Genomic DNA, 18,721 nt, shown 5'->3' with positions numbered 1-18,721 from the left:
CCTCCACCCCCCCTCTGCTTCCACACACCCCCATAAACACACACACTCACACACACCCCTTCCTGGGCCCCCTCCCCTCCACTGTCATCATCTACATACTAATTGGGGGAGAGGTCTCTCTCTTTTTTTTTTTTTCTTTCCTATTGTGGGGGGAAAGTGCGGAGAAGAGCCTCTTTAAAGTGTAGTTTAGAGAGAGACGTAGGGCAAGCGTGTGTGTGAGAGAGAGAGGGAGGGAGGGAGGGAGGGAAAGAAAAAGACCCCTTTAACTGTGCGAGATCTTAAGGGGGTTTGGAGTTCTGGTCAGCTTTCACCAACATCTGAATTCTCTTAGAGCTCCCCAGCCCAGCTGTGAGTGTGTGTCTATGTGAGAGGGAGAGAGAAAGAGTGGTTCCTGGTGCCCCTCCAAGCGCATTAAGGACACTCGGGCCTTTTAATTTTAGGAATGAATGCTGATACTTGTGTTTCTTATTGTGATCCGGCTGCCATGGATTCCTACTACAACGCAGCCTCCCAGGACACAGAAGGCTCCTCGCCTTTTAGGGCATTTCAAGCAAGTGACAAGTTCAGCCCTACTTTCCTGGCCAGCAAAGGACAAGGCTTTGGTGACAGCAGCACTAAGTGCCGGAGCCGCTACAGCCAGCAGGAATGTCAGTCCCTGGATGGCAGTGTGCAGGCTGCCGGCTCTGCCGGGGCTCCGGCCTCCTTTAACAAATACCCTCCGCAGCAACAGCCGCCGCACCTCTACATGCAGCGAGGCCCTTGCAAAACCCCCCCGGACAGCAACATCAAGCTGCAAGAGAGCAGCGGCCACAACGGAACTCTGCAGGTCTCCTGTTACGGTGAGTCCCTGGCGGCGGGGGGGAAACATTGGAGGTGAAAACGGAGAGATACTCCCGGGGCCTGGAAAGGGCCTCCCGGGGATGTGGGGGGTGGTTGCCCGGCAGAACAAACCCTACCAGGGTCAAGGAGACCTTGCCCGGCTCCGGCGCGCAGCCCCCTCCCGCCGCAGCGGGTGCCGCCGTGCCCCACGAGTATCTTCATTCTCAGACGGGTCTGGAGCCTCCGACGCCCGCGGGAAGCCGCCTTTCCCGCAGTGTCCCGCTTTGCGGTGATCTTAATCGTAATTTCGGAACGGGGCCGCTGCGCTCCCGCAAAGCGTTAGTTCTTGAGCAGTGCGGGGAAGTCCGCAGAAACTGGGAGAAAAAGAAAGAGCAGAGCGCCGGGCTGCGCAGTGTACTCTCCGCGGGGACACTTTTCCACAGGAAGAATTTCTGGAAAACTTCACCGAAATCTTCACTTTTCACTGTAACGATCTCTCCTGTCTCTCACTTTCTCTCCTAATTGCCACTTCTCTAATTGACTTCTGCTGGACTGCAGATAACTCCCTAGCATCCTCTCTGCGGGTCATTAGCGGCAATTAAGACACTCCCTCGCGCTGGCGCTCACAGGACAGCCGGGAACGGGGGCGCTCCTCGTGTCGTTTCCGAGCGTGGCTTTAAAAGGCTTCTTCGGGAGGTCTCCACTGTATCTGGAGGGTTAGGAAAAAAGGAAAACAAGCAAACAACATCCCCTAAATAAACCCAAAAATTCAACAACGAAAGAAATAAATCCCCCTAATCAGTTTTCCCATGAAGAGAAAGTGGAAATGAAATCCCTCTTCCTCACCGTGATTTCTGTGTGGGTGAAGAGGGACTGCCCCGGCCTAGATTGAGCGCGTCGCCTCTGAGGTGGTCCCCATCCTGGGATGAGTCAGTCCACGGGCAGGGAAAGCGATAGGACCGTGTCTCCAGGGAGACCCTAAAACGGACGGTGTCTACGGAATGAGGGCGCAGGGTAGCCAGGAGAGGTCCGGATCAGGCCGGCAATCCCACTTCTATACTCTCACCGTCATTTGAGCACTCTTTTCCCTCTTTACTTACCTTTTTCCCCCCATCTCTAGACTTAAAAGGGGGCAGAGGCGCCATGCCTCTATCCATCTCCGCTGCGTGCCGGCTCGCGTTCAGGCTCCGTCCATCGCCCCCTACTTGCATCTGAGGTGTCCCCGGATCCAGGTCCACAGCCCCAGTTCCTCCCCGCACAGGTGACTTCCCTTCACTGGGAAAGGGCAATAAGTCCTCGCCATACAGCCGTGCTCGGGAGCGCAGGCACAGCCTGGCTACGGTGCGCCCGGACGGGCAGGGGTCGATCCCGTCCCCCTCCTCCGGCTGCACTCTGCTCCTTGCCCTGGCCCTCATGGGTCCTTGCCCGCAACCCTCCTCCCGCGGGTATCTCCCCACTGAACCGCGCAGTGGCATGAGGGCTCTGTTTAAGGGCTGCTTTCACGTTTGTTCTGGCCATGATTGGAGCTTTTTCCTTCTTCCACGTTCCCTCTCTTCCCCTGCGCTTTCCCCGTTGGCGGACAACTCTCACCGGCGCCAAGGCCTCATCCGCGAAGGCCTTCTTGGGCCAGGTGGGGCTTCACGGGGAAGGACACGATGGGACCGGGGAGCCCCGCGGGGTTGCGGCCCCGGGGGGACATTCCCGGTCTTCGCTTCCTCCGGGAGTGGGAGTGCAGGAGAGCCCTCGTGCCTTCCCTACCGTCCTGCCATCCTCTCTCTGCTAACCGGCTCTCTTGTTTTTGTAGGTTGCAAAGCCCAGGGCGCCGGCATAGCCTGTGATGCCACATTACAATTCCCGGTAGAATCACACGAGTTTATTACCCTCCTTAACACCGCCGGGGTTCCCCTGATTTATTTTCAGGCGGGCCTCCGCGTTCTCCTTCAGTGGGAGCCCCGCAGCGGCGGCGAGCGGCCCGGACTGGCCCAGACCGCGCTCTTTGCGAGCCTCTTGTGATGTGGCTAGGGACGGTGGGCTGTAATGAGAGACACATGGTTCGGCGAGGATAATTAATAGCAATAGTGATAATAATAGTGCTTAATGGTTGAAGAGAGAGACTTGCTAATAACAGCTAGAGCGGGGTTTCGGAGGGCGGCTGCAAGACCCGTAGGCGTCCCTATGCCTTTTCCCAGAAGGCGAAACACACCGCGCCGGGCACAGGGGCTGTGCCCCGGGAATCACGCGGAGGGCTAAAGGGACCGGGAAACCTCCGAGTGCGGGTAAATAACCTCGGCGTGAGTGAGCGCGCGGGAAGAGAAAGCCGCCCTCCTTGTCTGCAGCGGGCACAAGCGTGGGCAGCCGGAACGCAGGCGGGACACGGCGGGTGAGGGAGAGCTAGCGGAGGGGTTTGCTTGGGAAGCCGGGGAACAGACGGCTGCCCCGCTGCCTTCCGTCGAGACCCCGCGGCAGCTTCGGTGCTGGTACTGCCCTGCGCGTTGTGCAGAGGGAAAGGAGCGCGGCGGCTGCGGCGGGGACTACTGGCTCCCAGCGTTCCCCGTTGTCCGAGCCTGAGCAGGATGCTGGAGTGGTGGCATGCCGTGACCGTAAATCCCTCAATTTGAAAAACAACAAAATCCCAAAAGAAGAGAAAAAAGCCCCTAAACAAGCAAAATGCAAACCGAGGCCGACCAACAGGCAGGCTCTCCCGCCGGGCGATGCTCAGACGGTCGGCTTTCCCCACTCCCGGCGCTGCAGCAGGCCCGTGGCCCGGGCCGGTCTCCGCATTCCCGGGGGGCGCTGCACTCCGCAATGCGGCCCCGCAACTCTCGCCTATGCCTTTCCCTTCGGCGCTGGTAGAGGCCTCGGGCGAGCCCGGAGCGGAGCGGCGGGGCACTGAGGCGGGGGCTGGGCCGGCGGGGTACGGCGGGCATGGCACGCACCTTCCCAGCCGGCCAGGCAGGGCGTCCACTCCTTTTTGTTGTTGTTGTTTAATTTAATTTTATTTCTTTAATAAACAAGTCTTTTTGAGTTATAAAAAGCCCGAGCCTGCCATCTATTGCTCTCGGCTTCTATTTCTAGATCTAAGCTCTTCCACTGCATTGTACGGATAAATATAGGCAAAGGGCGAGCTGCGTCCGTAAATACACGAAGGACACGGACGGCAATCGTCGGAGCGCTTCCAGCCCGGCTGCTGGCAGCGACGGTGGCACCGGGCGGCCCTGGCTCTCGGCCGGGCTCCCCACGGCCCTCTCGCAGCGGCTGCTGCCGACCTGGTCCTATAGGGCACCAGGCAGGCTTCTCACGCCCCTGCCAGAAGCCCCCCTGCCTGTGCTCTGCGGCGGGCCGGCGGCCTCGCACGGCTTCCCTCGCGTTCCCTGCCGCGAATAGGGGTACGGGTTATTCCGCAAACCGGCACGGGTAATTAAAGCCGAATTCTTAAATAAAAGCCACAGAATCATAGAATTACCAAGGTTGGAAGAGACCTTCAAGATAATCTAGTCCTCAGAACAGGTTATATATCTTGGCTTATGAGAGAAAAAAGCTTTCGAATGATTTATGTGCTGTAGTAATCTGACTTGCTATTTCTATTGCGTGGAGCTGAAGTAAGTTATATGTCTTGAAACATATGTGCTCACATACCCTTATACACACAGAAAGGTATACGTATATTGCTGTCTAGAAATACGGGTTGGAATAAAATCCTTTGTGGAGTGAAGGCGAATGTGATGGGGATATTTGCTCAAAGGAAACAGGAGAAAGGAAACGGGCTTTCTCTAACAGAGGAAATTCTTTAAGCGATGCGTTATGCAAATAAGAACCGTTTCTTTTATTTAGCGAGCAAATAAAGAGTTCAGCCATAAGTGCACTTTTATTGTTAGAAGTGCAGAAAGCCACTGTTGTAGGAGTCGGAGGCTCGCTGCATGCTCTTTTAAATTGACGCTTTTAATGCATTTCTCCTCCTCCTCCCCTGATGTAATGTAAGCTGCAGGCACGGCAGGAACGAGCTCGCTGGCGGTCCCTCTGTGCCTCCCGTGAGGGACCGCTCGCTGCCAGGCGCTCGGGGCTCCCCGCGGCGCCGCGCCGAGCCCCCGCCGACGTTCAAGGGCTCTGCGGCACCTGCCCCCTGCCCCGGCTCCCGCAGCAGCCCCGCGCCCTGGGCGGAACGGGGTTACGGGGTCCGTGTGCTCTTGGGACTCTTGCGGGGCTCTCCGCATGGGCCGATACCGTGCCCCCGCACCAGGATGAGGGCCGCCCGGCTGAGCATCTCCGCAGGAACCGCTCTGCCGGGACGGGACTGCGTCGCTGCCCACCGCGAGCCAGGGGAGCTGAGAACTTTGAGAAGGGCATCCCGAGCTGAGGTGGCCATTCGATCCTGCCTCCCCTTCCCTATCCTCCCAGCTTTGGTCTCGGCTCCTTCCCCGCGAATAAGGTCGCGGGCTCCCCTTGTACCTCCTATCCCCCTCCCGGGGTGGGGAGGATGCTGCTGCCCTGATCCCCGCGGGGGGCAACAAGGGAGTATAAGGGGAGACGTGATCGAGAGGGAGGCGCGAGTGGGGAAGCGGGGGGAAGAGGGGAAGGAGGGACGGGACCTAAGCTGGCATCAGGTAGCAGAAGCCGGCAAGCGGAGCCAGGAGGGCGGGGGAGGCAAGGCGAGCTTCGGGGAGCGGGGCGGCAGGGCCGACCCTTCCCTCCCGGTGCTGCGGGGCCGGCTGCCCGGCGGGACTCGGCCGCCGGCTCCGGGCGTGATGATGACGCCGCCCTGGCAATAGCCCTCTCTTTCCACAATAGGGCCACCAGATCTGCCATTCAAGGGTTCCGGCACCCCTCCCAGGGAGGGGAGGGAGCTCTCGCCAGGAGTTTGGCTAAGCCTCTGTTTGAACAGACACTCGGAGGTGCGGGATCTCCTCCGCGGAAACCTGCGGGATTTCCTCAGGGAGCCAGACGCGAAGGTAGGGCTGACGCTCCTTACCCCTGGGGCCGCGCAGGAAGGTTTATTCGCGGCTCTTTCCAAAAGTGTTTTGTGCTTCTCTTGACTTGGATGTAGATCTGGCTGGAGGTTTTTATAGGATTCCTGACCTGAGCTGTTTATAACACTCATGTGTCAAAGGACTGGGAGCCTCCCTCTGCCTATATCCCTGCCGCTCCCTCCTTGCAGGAAGATTTCTTTTCGTACTAGAGTTTTTTATTTTCGACTTGTCCTCTGCTAATTGGAATTAACTCCGCTTTGGCCCTACGCTTCTGCAGCGCACGTCTCTGACCTCAGCAGGACGTTACCAGCAATAAGAAGGGTCCGGAGAGAGAGAACGGGTCTTAAAACTTTTACCGGTCTTAATTGTTTTGAAAGCAACACAGAGTGGAGCAGATGAGAAAAATACTGATAGGGAGAGAGATTTGGAGATGCTTATTGAGGTGTCTTTCCTAAGGGTTTGGTGTAGGAGTCCTATTAACAATATATGCTGATGCCAGATAACGCAAATGAGCTGTGTATGTGTTATCTGGAGCTGCAGGCTGTTTATTTTGTGCAGCCTTTTGAGTGTACATTCAGTGTGGCTGCATGACTAACTGGCTGAAGTGATTCACTGGCTGCTTTATGGGTGACTGCTCAAAACACGGTCTGAATCAAAAGAGATTTCTTTGGCTGTGGTTTCTAACCTCACAAGTTAAATGCACCCAAGGTTTAAGGGGAGCTAATGTGCAGACTTCAATCCCTCAGATCTTGAAGATTTATTAATTTTCCAAGCCCTGCGTTCAAAGCCATGATGAGTTTCCCTTGTAAGCGGGAGGTGGTGTCTGGGAGGCTCAGAGCCAAGGTCCGCTGCTAAAGGACATCTCCAGACTTGTCCACTCGGTCGCCCTAATTCTCGACTCTTTAGCCAGTTTCACTCCCTGGAGTCCTTAAGCTGCTTTATTATTTGTTCAGGGCATTTCTGCAGCTGCAGAAATTCTCAGGTAAAAAGCATGATGCTTCCTGGGGCAGTAGGAGAATTTTCTTTTCTGAAATTCGTAACATCTGAGTAGCTAATGCAAGGTGAAGCTGTGGCCACTCAGTGGCATCAGTGTAACCTTCCCAGGGCAGTGGCTCCAGCAGAAAAAGGCACTCAGCCGGCTGTTGAAGCAGCCACTGTTGGAGTCAGAAACTCAAGGAGTAGAGGTCCTGTGCTTGATTTTTGAAGGGATTTAACTTAAGTTTCTTGACAGCTCTGTCCTTATTCTGTGCAAGAAGCTGTAGCAACTGATGTGTTCTCATATGCTCAGGTCTCTCAGTATGTAAAGTAGGCTCAACCTGCCAATCCACTTTAATGGTCTAATCTTTTAAAAGAAACTCATTAGTGGGAGCAACCTATATTGGCCAACACAAGATAAGAGTTTTGCATTTCAGAAAATGCTGAGAAATCCCTGCCCCAAAAGTCATATGTTTCTGAGATATTCCTCCTACACATTTGAAAAAAAAAACCAAAACCCCATCTCAGTTGTTAATTAGCTTGGAAAACATAGGTCTAATATCTTCATGTAGATACATTTTCAAAAGGAAAAGAGGTATAGTTCTGGATTTGCAGAAGTCTGAGTGGTAATGCAGCTAATATAGGACCCCTGTGACTTGAGAAACATTTACTAAGAGATAGATGGGAACATTTCACGTGAATAAAGTGTTAGAGTAATTTATCATAGTTACATGTCTCTCAGTTGCCTTAGCTTGTAAATGAAAGTTCATAAGCAAAAGAGGAAAGCTACTTAGATATATTAAATAAATGCCCTCCACTTTATTTTCTGTGAAAGTTCAGCTGAGTCAATGTTATTGTACTTACTGGTGAATCTGCTTGGCCATATATACTTGCAAATCATCTTCATATTTTGACTGTCACAAAGGTAGACATAATGTGAAAGAGAAATTGATATCAGCACAATACTTCTAGGGTCGTTTTTTGGTCAAAGAGAGGGATCAGTGAGGAATAGGGGAGAAGGACGGAGAGGGAGGAACAGAGATCAATGAGAAGAGGCAGGGAAGAAGAAGAGAAGATACCTTGGATGGGTAATAAGCAGTGACAGACTCAGTGCTATTATGGAAGATGGACTGCAACTGATTTTATGTTTTTTATATAATATATTATATATATATATATATTAGTATATATATATATAAACTAGTATAAAATTCTTTATATTGCCATTGAGAATAGCTGTGATTCAACATTTAGTAGCTGCTGTCTTCAAGTCCCAGCAGGATTTAGTCATGACAAGCTGGTATGTCATGAGCCCCACACACTCATCTGCACTGACTGAAGACTATTGCATTGCCTAACTCAGCACTAAAAAAAAGTCTGTTTGCATCTGATAATTTTTTCTTTTTCGTGAAGATGTAGTTTAAGTGTTTATCTTGTTACTGTTAATCTGCTTGCTGGAAACAGGTGGTTGAATCAGTTTTATTTCTAAATACGTTCCTTATTAGCAAGAACCATGTTCATTAGCTGTAAGGCAAGTGAGTAAGCTGGTGATGGAGCCTGAAAGGTAAGCTGGTTTACTGCAGACATGCTGTATGCTGAGGCTGTGTGAAACTGTGTGGGGCTTATGAAGACAACAACCACCTTTCTTCAGTGGAAGCCTGAAAACCCTACAAAACCAAAGGGCAGGGATTCAACAGCATCTAGGCCCATCAGAGAAGTGCTATCAATGGGTACTGAGGAAATGGAGGAAGAGACAGAATAAATGTTTTGGTCAGATTTCTGTCTGGGGAAAATAAAATAAACTTGTAAGGTCTCAGTATAACTCCTATCTGACTGCTGTTGTTCCCTATCTGGGCTCTGTGTGCAAGCACTGCTGCTTAAAAGGAATATCTTGTGTCTCATCAGTTCCTCCCTGTAGTGGAAGCAGTCTCCCTGGGACTTTGGATATTGACTGACTGCTTCACTTAGGAGCTGTAACACTGTTTTTGGGGTAGGATGCAATTTCCAAAGAGGGAAACAGGGAACTGTATTCATTCTTTTGATGTAAGAGGGATCAGATAACAAAGGTTCTTGCAGATATCTAATCTATTCAGGATCAGTGGAAAGTGAAAGGAATTCACACTAGAATCAAATCAAAACAAAACAAAGCTGTACAGTGTGCGCAGGGAGAGGAGGCAATATCAGGAATTTTCCCAGAAAGGGTCAAAAACAATCAGAGAATAACTGTATGCTGGGACAGTGCCCAGAGAGATCTGAAGGCCCAGCTGCAAGACGACAACTCCGTGAGGTGCTGAGGAACATGTGTGACACAGGCCAGAAGTTGTTTTACAAAACAGGGGAAATAGGAAAACATTGCTCAGCCCAAAACTTGGTAGGAAACCTGTGCCGCAGCAAGGTTTCTGAAAGAAAAGCAAAACATCTCAAAAATGACACCAAAGGCTCACCAGGGTACCAGCTGGGCATGGGCTGGTCTCATGCTGGGCATGGAGTTGGGTCTGTCAGGTGGGGATGGGTCACCTGTGAGACTGCCCATTTCCAGTGTGTGTGCTCTGTAACACAAGCATAAGGAGACCCACAGCATCAAGTTTTTCCAGCCCCAGTGATGTCACTCAAGAAAGACTACATGGGAGGCTGATGCATGTCCATTCTCACTGTTTAACTGACTGGGAAGAGGAACTGGATGGAGGAGAGCCTGAGGCCAAATGCTGGGGCAGAGGTATGCTCTATAGCTCGGACTGTGGTGCTGGTCTCCAGTTCAGGAGGCTGTGAGATCTTCTGGAGCACCATGTGGTTCTTTTCCAACCTTCCCTGGGATGATGCATGCCCAAACCTCGTCCTGGAGTGGAGTCAGGAGCACAGCTGTGGCGAGGGCCCATAGCTGAGAGCTGAGAAACACTGCATTATAGACATAATCTGGCTTATCAAGATTTGGTCTGAAACTTCATAAGCAGATTGGAGCCAGATATCAGTCTGAGCTAGACAGGACACAGCCAAATGCTAGAAGGCAAGAGGAAGAATAGACCTACCTAAATTGGCAGAAGACCTGCAGATATTTTGTGTTCCTCATGTCTCCAGTGAGGACTTCCAAGATAAATAGCTGATGGACCAATTGCTAGACGGTTAGGCAGATGGTGCAGAAGGCCAGAAACACTCCATGAAGCGGTGGGATTTATGACAGAGCTTAAATATTTCATTTCAGCTCTTGAACAGAAGTCAGAAAACTGCTACTGGAAGAGAGGGAAGCCAGTTGCTTTATATAGGTATGAGGTCCTGTGCTGGAGAAAAGAGTATTTCCATTCAGTTCATACCACTTCAAGCTATTAGAAGAATATTCTATTGCAGGATAGAAAGCAATGGGGTATTGGCTACAACATCAAACATGAGTGCAGTGGCTCATTTAACTCTGGCTCTGTTGGGGAGGGGAAATATCCACAGAGAATGTTGTTATAAATATATGGCTGGTCAGGACAGAGCCCTATGAAAATCTACTGAAAGGCCCAAACTCAGCTCAGGAAACAGGAGGACCTGAAGGTGCACGTGCGAAGCTGGGTGATGCCAGTTTTAAATTAAAGTTGAAGCTATAGTAAGGCTTATTTGTGGCCAGGGTTGACCAGGTTAAGCTGGTGCCCAGAGAACCCCGCTCTTCCCTTGTAGCCTTTAACTAGTTTGGTTTTGTGGCTGGTTGTGGCCAAGGCCCTTTTCCTTGGCCTTGGTGGTAAAAATTGGAGTTCTTTGTTGAACCACCTATTTTTGTCCATTTGTCAGCGGTCCACTTCAGAGGGAGGGCTACGGGAACAGTCAAGTAGCAAGAGAGGGGTTTATCACTTGTGTAATCTACAGACATTGCAGGTGCTCATTCAGGTACTGGTCACTGAAACTAGACAGAAGAGGGAGATGATGGGACAGTCCAAAATGTAGCCCCCACAGGGATCTGAGGGAAGGCAGGGATTGAGGAAAGTGTCCATGCTGTGGAAAAATGCATATAGTAGACTAGAGTGCTGGGATCCAGGAAGTTGCTCAGCATAGCCAAAGTGGGAGATGAACTAACACTCAGCACGTACATCACTGTGACTGGGACCTGGTTGGTCAGCACCAGGGTTTTCAGCCTGTGGTGTTTTCCTTCAAAGACATGGCTTATATGAAAGAAAGAGTTTTGGGCAATCTGTTTGTGGTGTCTGCCTCTGTGGGCAAGCCCTGAGTTGTTTCTTTGAGCTTGTAGTCAGTTTTTGGACCTCATCTGTTGTCCTCGCTAGAAAAGAAAGCCAGCAAGAACTTTGCTGTATAATACATTAATCAGAGGGGGCTTGTGCTTTACCATTACTAGGTGATATGTGGGATGTGCCTTACTAGGTTCATTTTGGTTTCCATAGTGAATATCTGGAGGTGAAAATGGCTTTCATGTAAACACAAGTCCATAAAATACTGTACTGTGGATCTCCCACCACCTGTGTACAGCAGCCCTCACTCAAGAGACCAACAGAGCAGGTCAGCCACCCATTCCCTGTGGTACAGCTGAGGATATCCTGGCTTATGGTCGACCCTTTAATAGGAACAGATGATGTTTTATGAACAGGCTATCATGACTCCAGGCTGCCAATCTAAATTGAACCCAGAGCAAGGTCAACTTCTGAAGAGAGGTACAAGATGCACCTTGGGCAAACACTCAGCCAGGAGTGAAAGGGGCAGTGGTTCCCCAATGCCAGGGAAGAACGCACTGTAGCCTATCTGGCTTTGCAGGCACTGATCCTGCTTCTGGAGGCTCAGCTGCAGACTTGCCAGGATGATAAAAGCTCCACATGCTCCTTGTGAGAAAAGAAAGCTACCATGGTGGCAAAAAGAGAGCAGCTGGGCAACTTCAGAGCTGAAGCAGTTTCCGTTGAACACAGGTGTCTGTGGGGTTGGAACGGCACTGACACCAGACCATAGTCATGAAAGATTAGTTCTAACAATGCCTTATTCAAAGGCCTTTTTTTGGGCAGACGCTTTCCTCAGCAGAAGAGCAAGAAAAAATGGAGGATGCATCCTTTTTCATCTCCTTTCTTCCACAATGTGCAGAAATGAAAACATTCCTGTTTCATGCAGTAGATGTAAGTTTGCAAGAGCAGAGTTCAAGGAACTAAAAGTGTCCCTCAAAAAGGCTCGTGGTGTCAAACAAGGTGTGATTGAAAAAAAATCCCTCTCATTTGGCAACCTTGTCTGCTTTTGACTGTAAACTCTCTTCAGACTAGCAAGGCAAAAGCTCCCTGATTATGGTGGGAAATCTTGTAATTTAAAGATGAAATGTTGTATAGGAGATGAGGAATGTGTGACAAGCACTTGTGAGCGCTTGTTATAACTGAAACACTGAAAGGAGGTTCTGATGTTCTGTTATGATGTCAAAACCATTGGACATCTTGAGGTTGTAAACCCCTTAGTCAAGCCATGAGACAACTGGTTTTGAGGAAAATGCAGACAGATGATGGAAAATTACTACAGGAAGTGTGATGCTTTTCTTGCATGTCTTTTATTCCAAAAGTGGGTCCCCAAAGATGGGGAGAAACCCTACTGAGCAGTGTCTCCTGGGGACCTTACTGCAATTCATTGCTGGTGATGTTGTTGGGCCTTTGCCTGAGGTGGAATCTGCCAGACAATATTTGTTGGTAGCTATGGATTTCTTTAGAAAATGACCTAAAGTTTACCCAAAAAGGAACTAAGAGGCTGTGATAGCAACCAAGCTTCTAAGGAATGAATTTTTCACCATATTTGGGGACCTAGACATGAAGAGCATGCAACAAGGCAGAGGCTTTGAGGCCAAAGTGTTTAGACAGGTTTGTTAGATACTAGTAAATGCAACAGGAGGTATCCAGCATCCTAAAGATGGTGGAGAGAGGAAGCTTGGCTGGTGCTAGGAGGAGGCATTGAGCCAAATGCATACCACCTGGCCTAAGATGCCCCCATTTACACTGCCTGGTCTCCCTGTACTGCTCCTCAAGGCCTTGGTATCTGCCCACCCCATGTTGGCCTCTGAGAGACCTTAGTATGTCTCCCCCAGCACCAGAAACCTATGACTGGGCAACTGAATCACACCCCAGACACTTTACAAGAGTGACAAAAGAACCAGGACTGATCCAGCCCTTTGCTTATTTTGTTGATTTTAATGACTTTCAGTGTAAAGGGAAAGTGCTGTCTGACCCCAGTTTTCCTTTTCAGTTATTAACCAGGAAACATAGCACAGTCCCTGCAAGAAGTTCATAAATCTGGCCTATAATGGTCCGACCCACCTGGACTCTGCAAAAATCAGGTGGAATGACCCAGGTTTTTCTAAAGAAAATCCAATACCATTATTGCCTCAGGCAACATGAACATTCTCTGATGTTAGCTTACGTGTGGAAATCTGTGTGATTTCACATCCCATGGAGATATTAGGAGCCCAAAGCAGACAAAGCATGGTGTGTAGCAGTGATCACGTAAGTGCATTAACTTGTAAGAGTTATGGCCAAGGAGGAATTATGAAGGTAACTGAGTGGGTCCTGAAAGCCAAGAATACAGCTAAGGATGTTGAATCTGGTAGAAATTAGTTCCCTACTGGGGAAAAATAAGAAATGGCCTCATTTAGTCCACAAATTTCATTAAAACCAAAAACTTTGCTGAGAACTCCTTCTCAGAAGGAACTCCTTCTCCTTTCTTCAGAAGAAAAGGGAGCAGCAGCTGAAAGCCTGCAATAGCATCCCAGTGGGAGTAAAGTTGGTCCAAGCTGGCTCTTGAAAATGTCCCAACAGGAAAATGTGATACTAGTATGTAAAAGCCTAAATTGGTTGCTCTGACACTTCCTCCCTGTGTGGCTGAGATAAAGCAGGTCCGTGGGTCTGGGTTCTTCCGGAAGGAGGCTGAGCGAGGTGTCATTTTGCAGGGATTCCTGATGGTGATGAGCAAAACAGTTTGATTTTGCTCAGCCCTGTGCCAGAAGTATTAACACAGTGAGTAGTGTGAGTGTGGGCACTGAGGACTGCTCAAGGCACATCCCAGAGCATGCTCAGACCAGGTGGCAGGGGTAAGCAGGGGCCGCGGCAGTATGGCAGTGATAGCAGTGTAGCACCATGGTTGAGGTGATCTGCTCCTCACCCTGTTGTGTCCCGCACAAAGTGATGTTATGCCAGACCATCCTTTCCTCTGCTCCGCAGCCTCCAGCTCTCCTGGCAAAGTTTCTCCTGGAGCAAGAACCATTAAATAAAGAAATGGCACACTGGCTTCCAGACTGTCCCTGGCTGGTAATAATCTACAGAGCTTCTTACTGTAGCATCCAAACATCACAGTACATCAACCGACAGGAGATGAAGCACCAATGTTTTATTTTCTGTTTATATCAGATCATATTCTTGACAAAGTTACACACACACAGATTATTTAGTCCACTGTGTACTACAGTTTGAAGTAAATTGGACTGTGTAGCAGCTGTGCTATCCCTGTTTATAAGCCTCAGCTTCATCAGCTGTAGGAAGTGTCAGTGGGAAAGAACAATGTGGTTTAAGCCAATTCAGGAAGCTGCATCTTTGCTTTGGAAAACATAGGATATGAGCAGTAAATACTCAGAGGTCCCTAATTTCAGGCAAACCTGTATTTACTAGCAGGCACAGCCTGCTCTTGGAAGGCCTCTTGGACCCCATCTTTGGGATGGAGAGCTTCCACAGTTTCCTTTAGCACTAAAACCTTGGCTCTAAAACCCTGGCTTCTTGGAAGCTCAGCCTCATAAGTGTGTTCACTGAAGGAGTTTTGGACTTTGAAGTCGCATTATTTACATCTGACTGTATATCTTCCTCCTGGGAGCACTATGAACAAGATGAATTGCAGAAGAAATCACACATTCCCACGCAAGAATGTTTGCCTCTCATGAAGTATGAAAAACTATGACCCAAACGTACTGTTAGATAGTAAATCTCAGGAGACAGCATGTCTGAGATGAGAAGGAAGGAGAAAGCAAGACGCTGAAGCTCCCAGCAGCATTCCTTGAAAGCACTCTGAGTCCAGGAGCTGGAAATGCTTTGGGAAACAGAGGCCAGCTGGTGGCTAGTGGCCCCATTAATGCCAGGAGCCCTCAGATATTTGAAACTGAAGTGTTTATCTGTTCTTCCCAAATTTCATTCTTTCCAGACCCTATCTTGTAGATAGGCTCATTTTTAAAGAACACAGGGAGACAGCTGTTGAAAACAGGGCTTGCTTACTCTTGTCTAGGAAACTCTGAAACAGTACATACCTTTCAGACTGGTGCTTTTGATGTGTATTGATTCCAGCCCATGTTTTCTGATTGTGTATTTTTTTCTCCCCTCTAGGCCATCCTTCCTGCAGCCACTCTTACCACCTGCTTTTAAAGCCTCCTGTTGCTTCCCACCCAGCTAGAATAGGCAACTTTCAAGCACCAAAGCTCTTCTTGTGGCATTGGCGTCACGATGTCTTTAGGCAGGGACCTTCTGAGGTGGGGCCCATGTCAGCACACAGACATCCACATGCAGATCAACTATCTCCCAAAACAAGGGCTCCCCTAAGGGAGCATTTTGGGAGACAAGAGAGCAGGAAGAATGGATATGTGTTATATATGCAAATTGTTAGCAAGGTATGATTTTTTGAGGTCTGTCTGGGAGCCAGGATTGTTGTTGGGATGATGTTTGTGAGTAATGTTTGGTCAGCAGATTCTGTGTGTGTGTCAACTGGTGCAAGGAGTAGGTAGCTGAAAGTGGAACTGTGGTGGTGAGTAGAAGGTAGGTAAAAGGTGGACATAAGAGATGAGTATTTGTTCCTCAATTGTATGAGCACCTCTGGCAGAAGTAGGTTTCTGGGAAAAATCCTCTTTTTCACAAGTTCCTAAAGATGATCTCTGCAAATGTTTGCTAATATTTACTTGACATTTGTTGTCATTCATGTCAATATGATCCTGGCCTGGAATGTTAACTGGAAGCAAACACAAAAGTGGGCATGAACTCAGCTGATGTGGATACAGTTTTTAATTTAGGCTGATTTTCATGGTCATCATCTTTCACGTAGTCATCCAGTTCATCTGAGAGTGAGTGGTGCTCCAGGAGTTCTCTTTCCAAGAGTTATGATTTTTTTGTTCTCTCTTAGGAAAGCATGTTACCAGAGTCGCTGTTGTTTGTGTCTATTGCCTGACACTTCCTACCACAATTCTGCATCCAGTTGCTTCTAACTTAATCAAAACTTAACAATCTTGCCTAAAAGCAGTTGTTTGCCTCCAGCTGTTTTCATAATACTATTTTTTTAAAGTTCATCTAAATCAATTAAGCTGTTTCCAAGAATGTAACTAAAACTAAGCACATTTTTGTTTTCTTCATGTCAGGAAAAAATCTGATGATGACTCTTTTCATAAGTTCTGTGCTGTGGAAAAAATCATCAGACTTGCAGTAGAGCTGGGCTTTGGGTAGGAAATGTGCCCTGTGCCTTTCCTTTGAAAGATTATCTAACAACAAGCTATAAGGAGCTGTGGTTCGAACTTTCCCAGTAGTGGCAGTTTTAATTTTCACACCTAAACATACTGCAGATTTCTCATGTTCTGGGAGTATTTCCAAGCAGGTCTGAACTTACTCTTCTTTCAGTGGCCCCCAGTAGTTGGTCCAGCCTTTCTTGGATCCATGCAACCAGGGAGCATTCACAGCCAGCAGAGGCAATCCCTCAGTGCCAATGGAGTCACACTGCTCTGGACACCATCTGCAGAAACGACACCACCATCTTCTCCCTAGAAAAATTTGATCCCAGAGTGGCTTTATAAAGGAATTTAGTGATGCAGGTGATCATCGTGGCCTGGCCTTGTCACTACCAAGTACAGAGAGTGGCCAGACCCCGGTAACTATGGCAGTCAGGGTCAAGTGGCTGGAGAGCGTGTGCAGGATGGGCAGACACTGCAGGAGTGTGGCTCAGCAGGCACAGACAGTCTGGGCAAAGAAGTGAACCACGGAGGGGGAGAAGAAAGTAAAGGTCAAATACTCTCGGCTCATGCAAACCTACTTCTGTTTTTTTGTTTGAGTTTTTTATTCAGTTGTTAGTTAGTTTGGTTGGTTTTTTTTCCCTGGTGACAATTACATGTGTTGCAAGGTGAAGTAGTTCTCAAGCGAAATAAATCCCTTTCTCTAAGCTTGGAGTGCATAGCACTCTGAATTACTTGACAAGTACAGTTTACCCTTTCAGCAATTCACGACTCCATTTTCACAAGTAAGAGTACGCTTTTGTGGATGTTTTCCCTGATCAGTACTACCTAATGGATTTTTTTTTTCTTAATAGCTGTCATTTCACCTGCATCTTGCTATTCCCAGCTCAAATTAAAAATGTAAGTTGTTGACTGTGAATACTATTTGTTATTCATTTACTAGAGGAATCTTAGGCACATTCATTCCATTTCCTCTTAGTGCCTCATAATCAACAAACCTTTGCCTCACTTTACTGCTTCTGTAAATCATTTTCATCCCTTTCATTTGAGAACCATGTGTTTCGGCTCTTGCACAAATGTCTCATGAGAGTAATAGGCCAAGTCATGTAGTATCATTTTTACTCCTTGATAAGCTGTCAAAACTTCATTAAGAAGGGATTATTGAACAACACAAGTATTTTTTTGGATGAAGAAAGCATTGCACTTAAACCATGAAGCAAGTAGAGTTTTGCAGTATTTTACCAAGCTGGCTTCTGTCAGCTATTGGTATAATTCAAAAGACTTAGATTAGCCTGTCTCCCACAGGTAACATATGCCTTCTCTCTTCTGTGATATGAAGGATGTGGAGCTAACAATGCTCCAGTGGTGCCCTAAGAACTGAGGAGAAACAAGGGAGAATTTCAAACATTCTTTCCCTACTCCTCATAGCCCCAGCAGAAACAAATGCAAGGCACGAGAGTGTAGCACTCCTGACTCATGGTGGGCTCCCATTGGAGGCTGCAGTGGCATTGGCTGCTCATGGCAAATACCAGTGGTGGACATAGACCCAGAGCCAGACTGAGGTGGGGGGGACTGTGTGCCACAGAGGCTGGAGGGATCCTACAGAGGCCAATAGTTTATTAAACCTCAGTTTAACTGGAGCTGAAATATGTGCCTCTAGTGCAGGGCAGCAGAGGTTAAAAGAGTCCTTTCTGCAGACATTTTTATGACACTCTTTGGGGATACATATAAGAAAGCTGGAGCGTTGTGAACAATTTAAAAAAATATTTGTTTAGATTGTGTCAGGGTCAATTGGAGTTTCCAAGTAAGCCAGTCTTAGACGGATTTTCCTTTCTTTGCTCTTTCTTCACAGCTACAGTGTAGACATGCTGTAGTTCATGGCCAGGCCAAGCAGTGCAGCTATGTCCCCTCAATACCTCAAAACAGCTCTTGAGATCAGTGAGACCTTGAGGTCACTGTGCACCCCTGCACTGCATGTGGGCTCATGAAGACCAGGGATGACAGTCCCTGGCTAGCAGGGGTTGCTGCTGCCCTCAGACCTTGTCAGGAGTCCAGGCTTCCCCATCTCCACTGACACTAGCATCTCCTCTGCAGGAAACCCCATGGGGCTGCAGCACTGGCCCCACCTCGTGACGAGGGTGTAGAGCTCAGGAGAACAACCTATTACTCTCAGGTTTGTTATCGTGTCTTCCTTCTTGGTTGGAAAATTCCTAATTTGGTTGTGCTGCTTCTTGCTTCAGTTTGCGATTTTGCTGCCCTCTTACTCTCTGCCAGTAAAAGATGATGCCAGTCTGTCTCCTAGGTTCAGTGACTGTGAATTAGTGGGTTTGGTAGCCAGAAACCTGAATTCTTTTTGGAATACTTCTAAAAGCCTACTGCTTGTAGGAGTTTTCACAGACCTGGCTGGCCTTGAGTTTTGTGATGTGCAGTTGGAATGGAAATAAGTTATAGCTGTGCTTCCAAGAACAGTCAGTTTTGGGGAAGGCTGACAGTTTTTCTTCCCTCATCTGGGCCTTTCTTTACTAATCAGCTGTATAAAACTGAAGAACAGCAG

At 48.7% G+C, this 18,721-nt stretch overlaps 1 protein-coding gene across 1 annotated transcript in view; it reads left to right on the top strand.

The window, feature by feature from the left end:
- The first annotated feature begins 442 nt into the window (after nt 1–442).
- The window catches only part of ALX4 (ALX homeobox 4), a 39,067-nt gene continuing 20,788 nt past the window's right edge, over nt 443–18,721 (top strand). The window contains exon 1 of the mRNA XM_032692326.1: nt 443–839. Coding sequence (XP_032548217.1) covers nt 443–839 — 397 coding nt within the window. The remainder of the gene's footprint in view (nt 840–18,721) is intronic.

This window comes from Chiroxiphia lanceolata, chromosome 6 (genome assembly GCF_009829145.1).
Source record: "Chiroxiphia lanceolata isolate bChiLan1 chromosome 6, bChiLan1.pri, whole genome shotgun sequence".
Taxonomy (NCBI): domain Eukaryota; kingdom Metazoa; phylum Chordata; class Aves; order Passeriformes; family Pipridae; genus Chiroxiphia; species Chiroxiphia lanceolata.
This window is presented reverse-complemented; position numbering and strand designations above follow the sequence as displayed.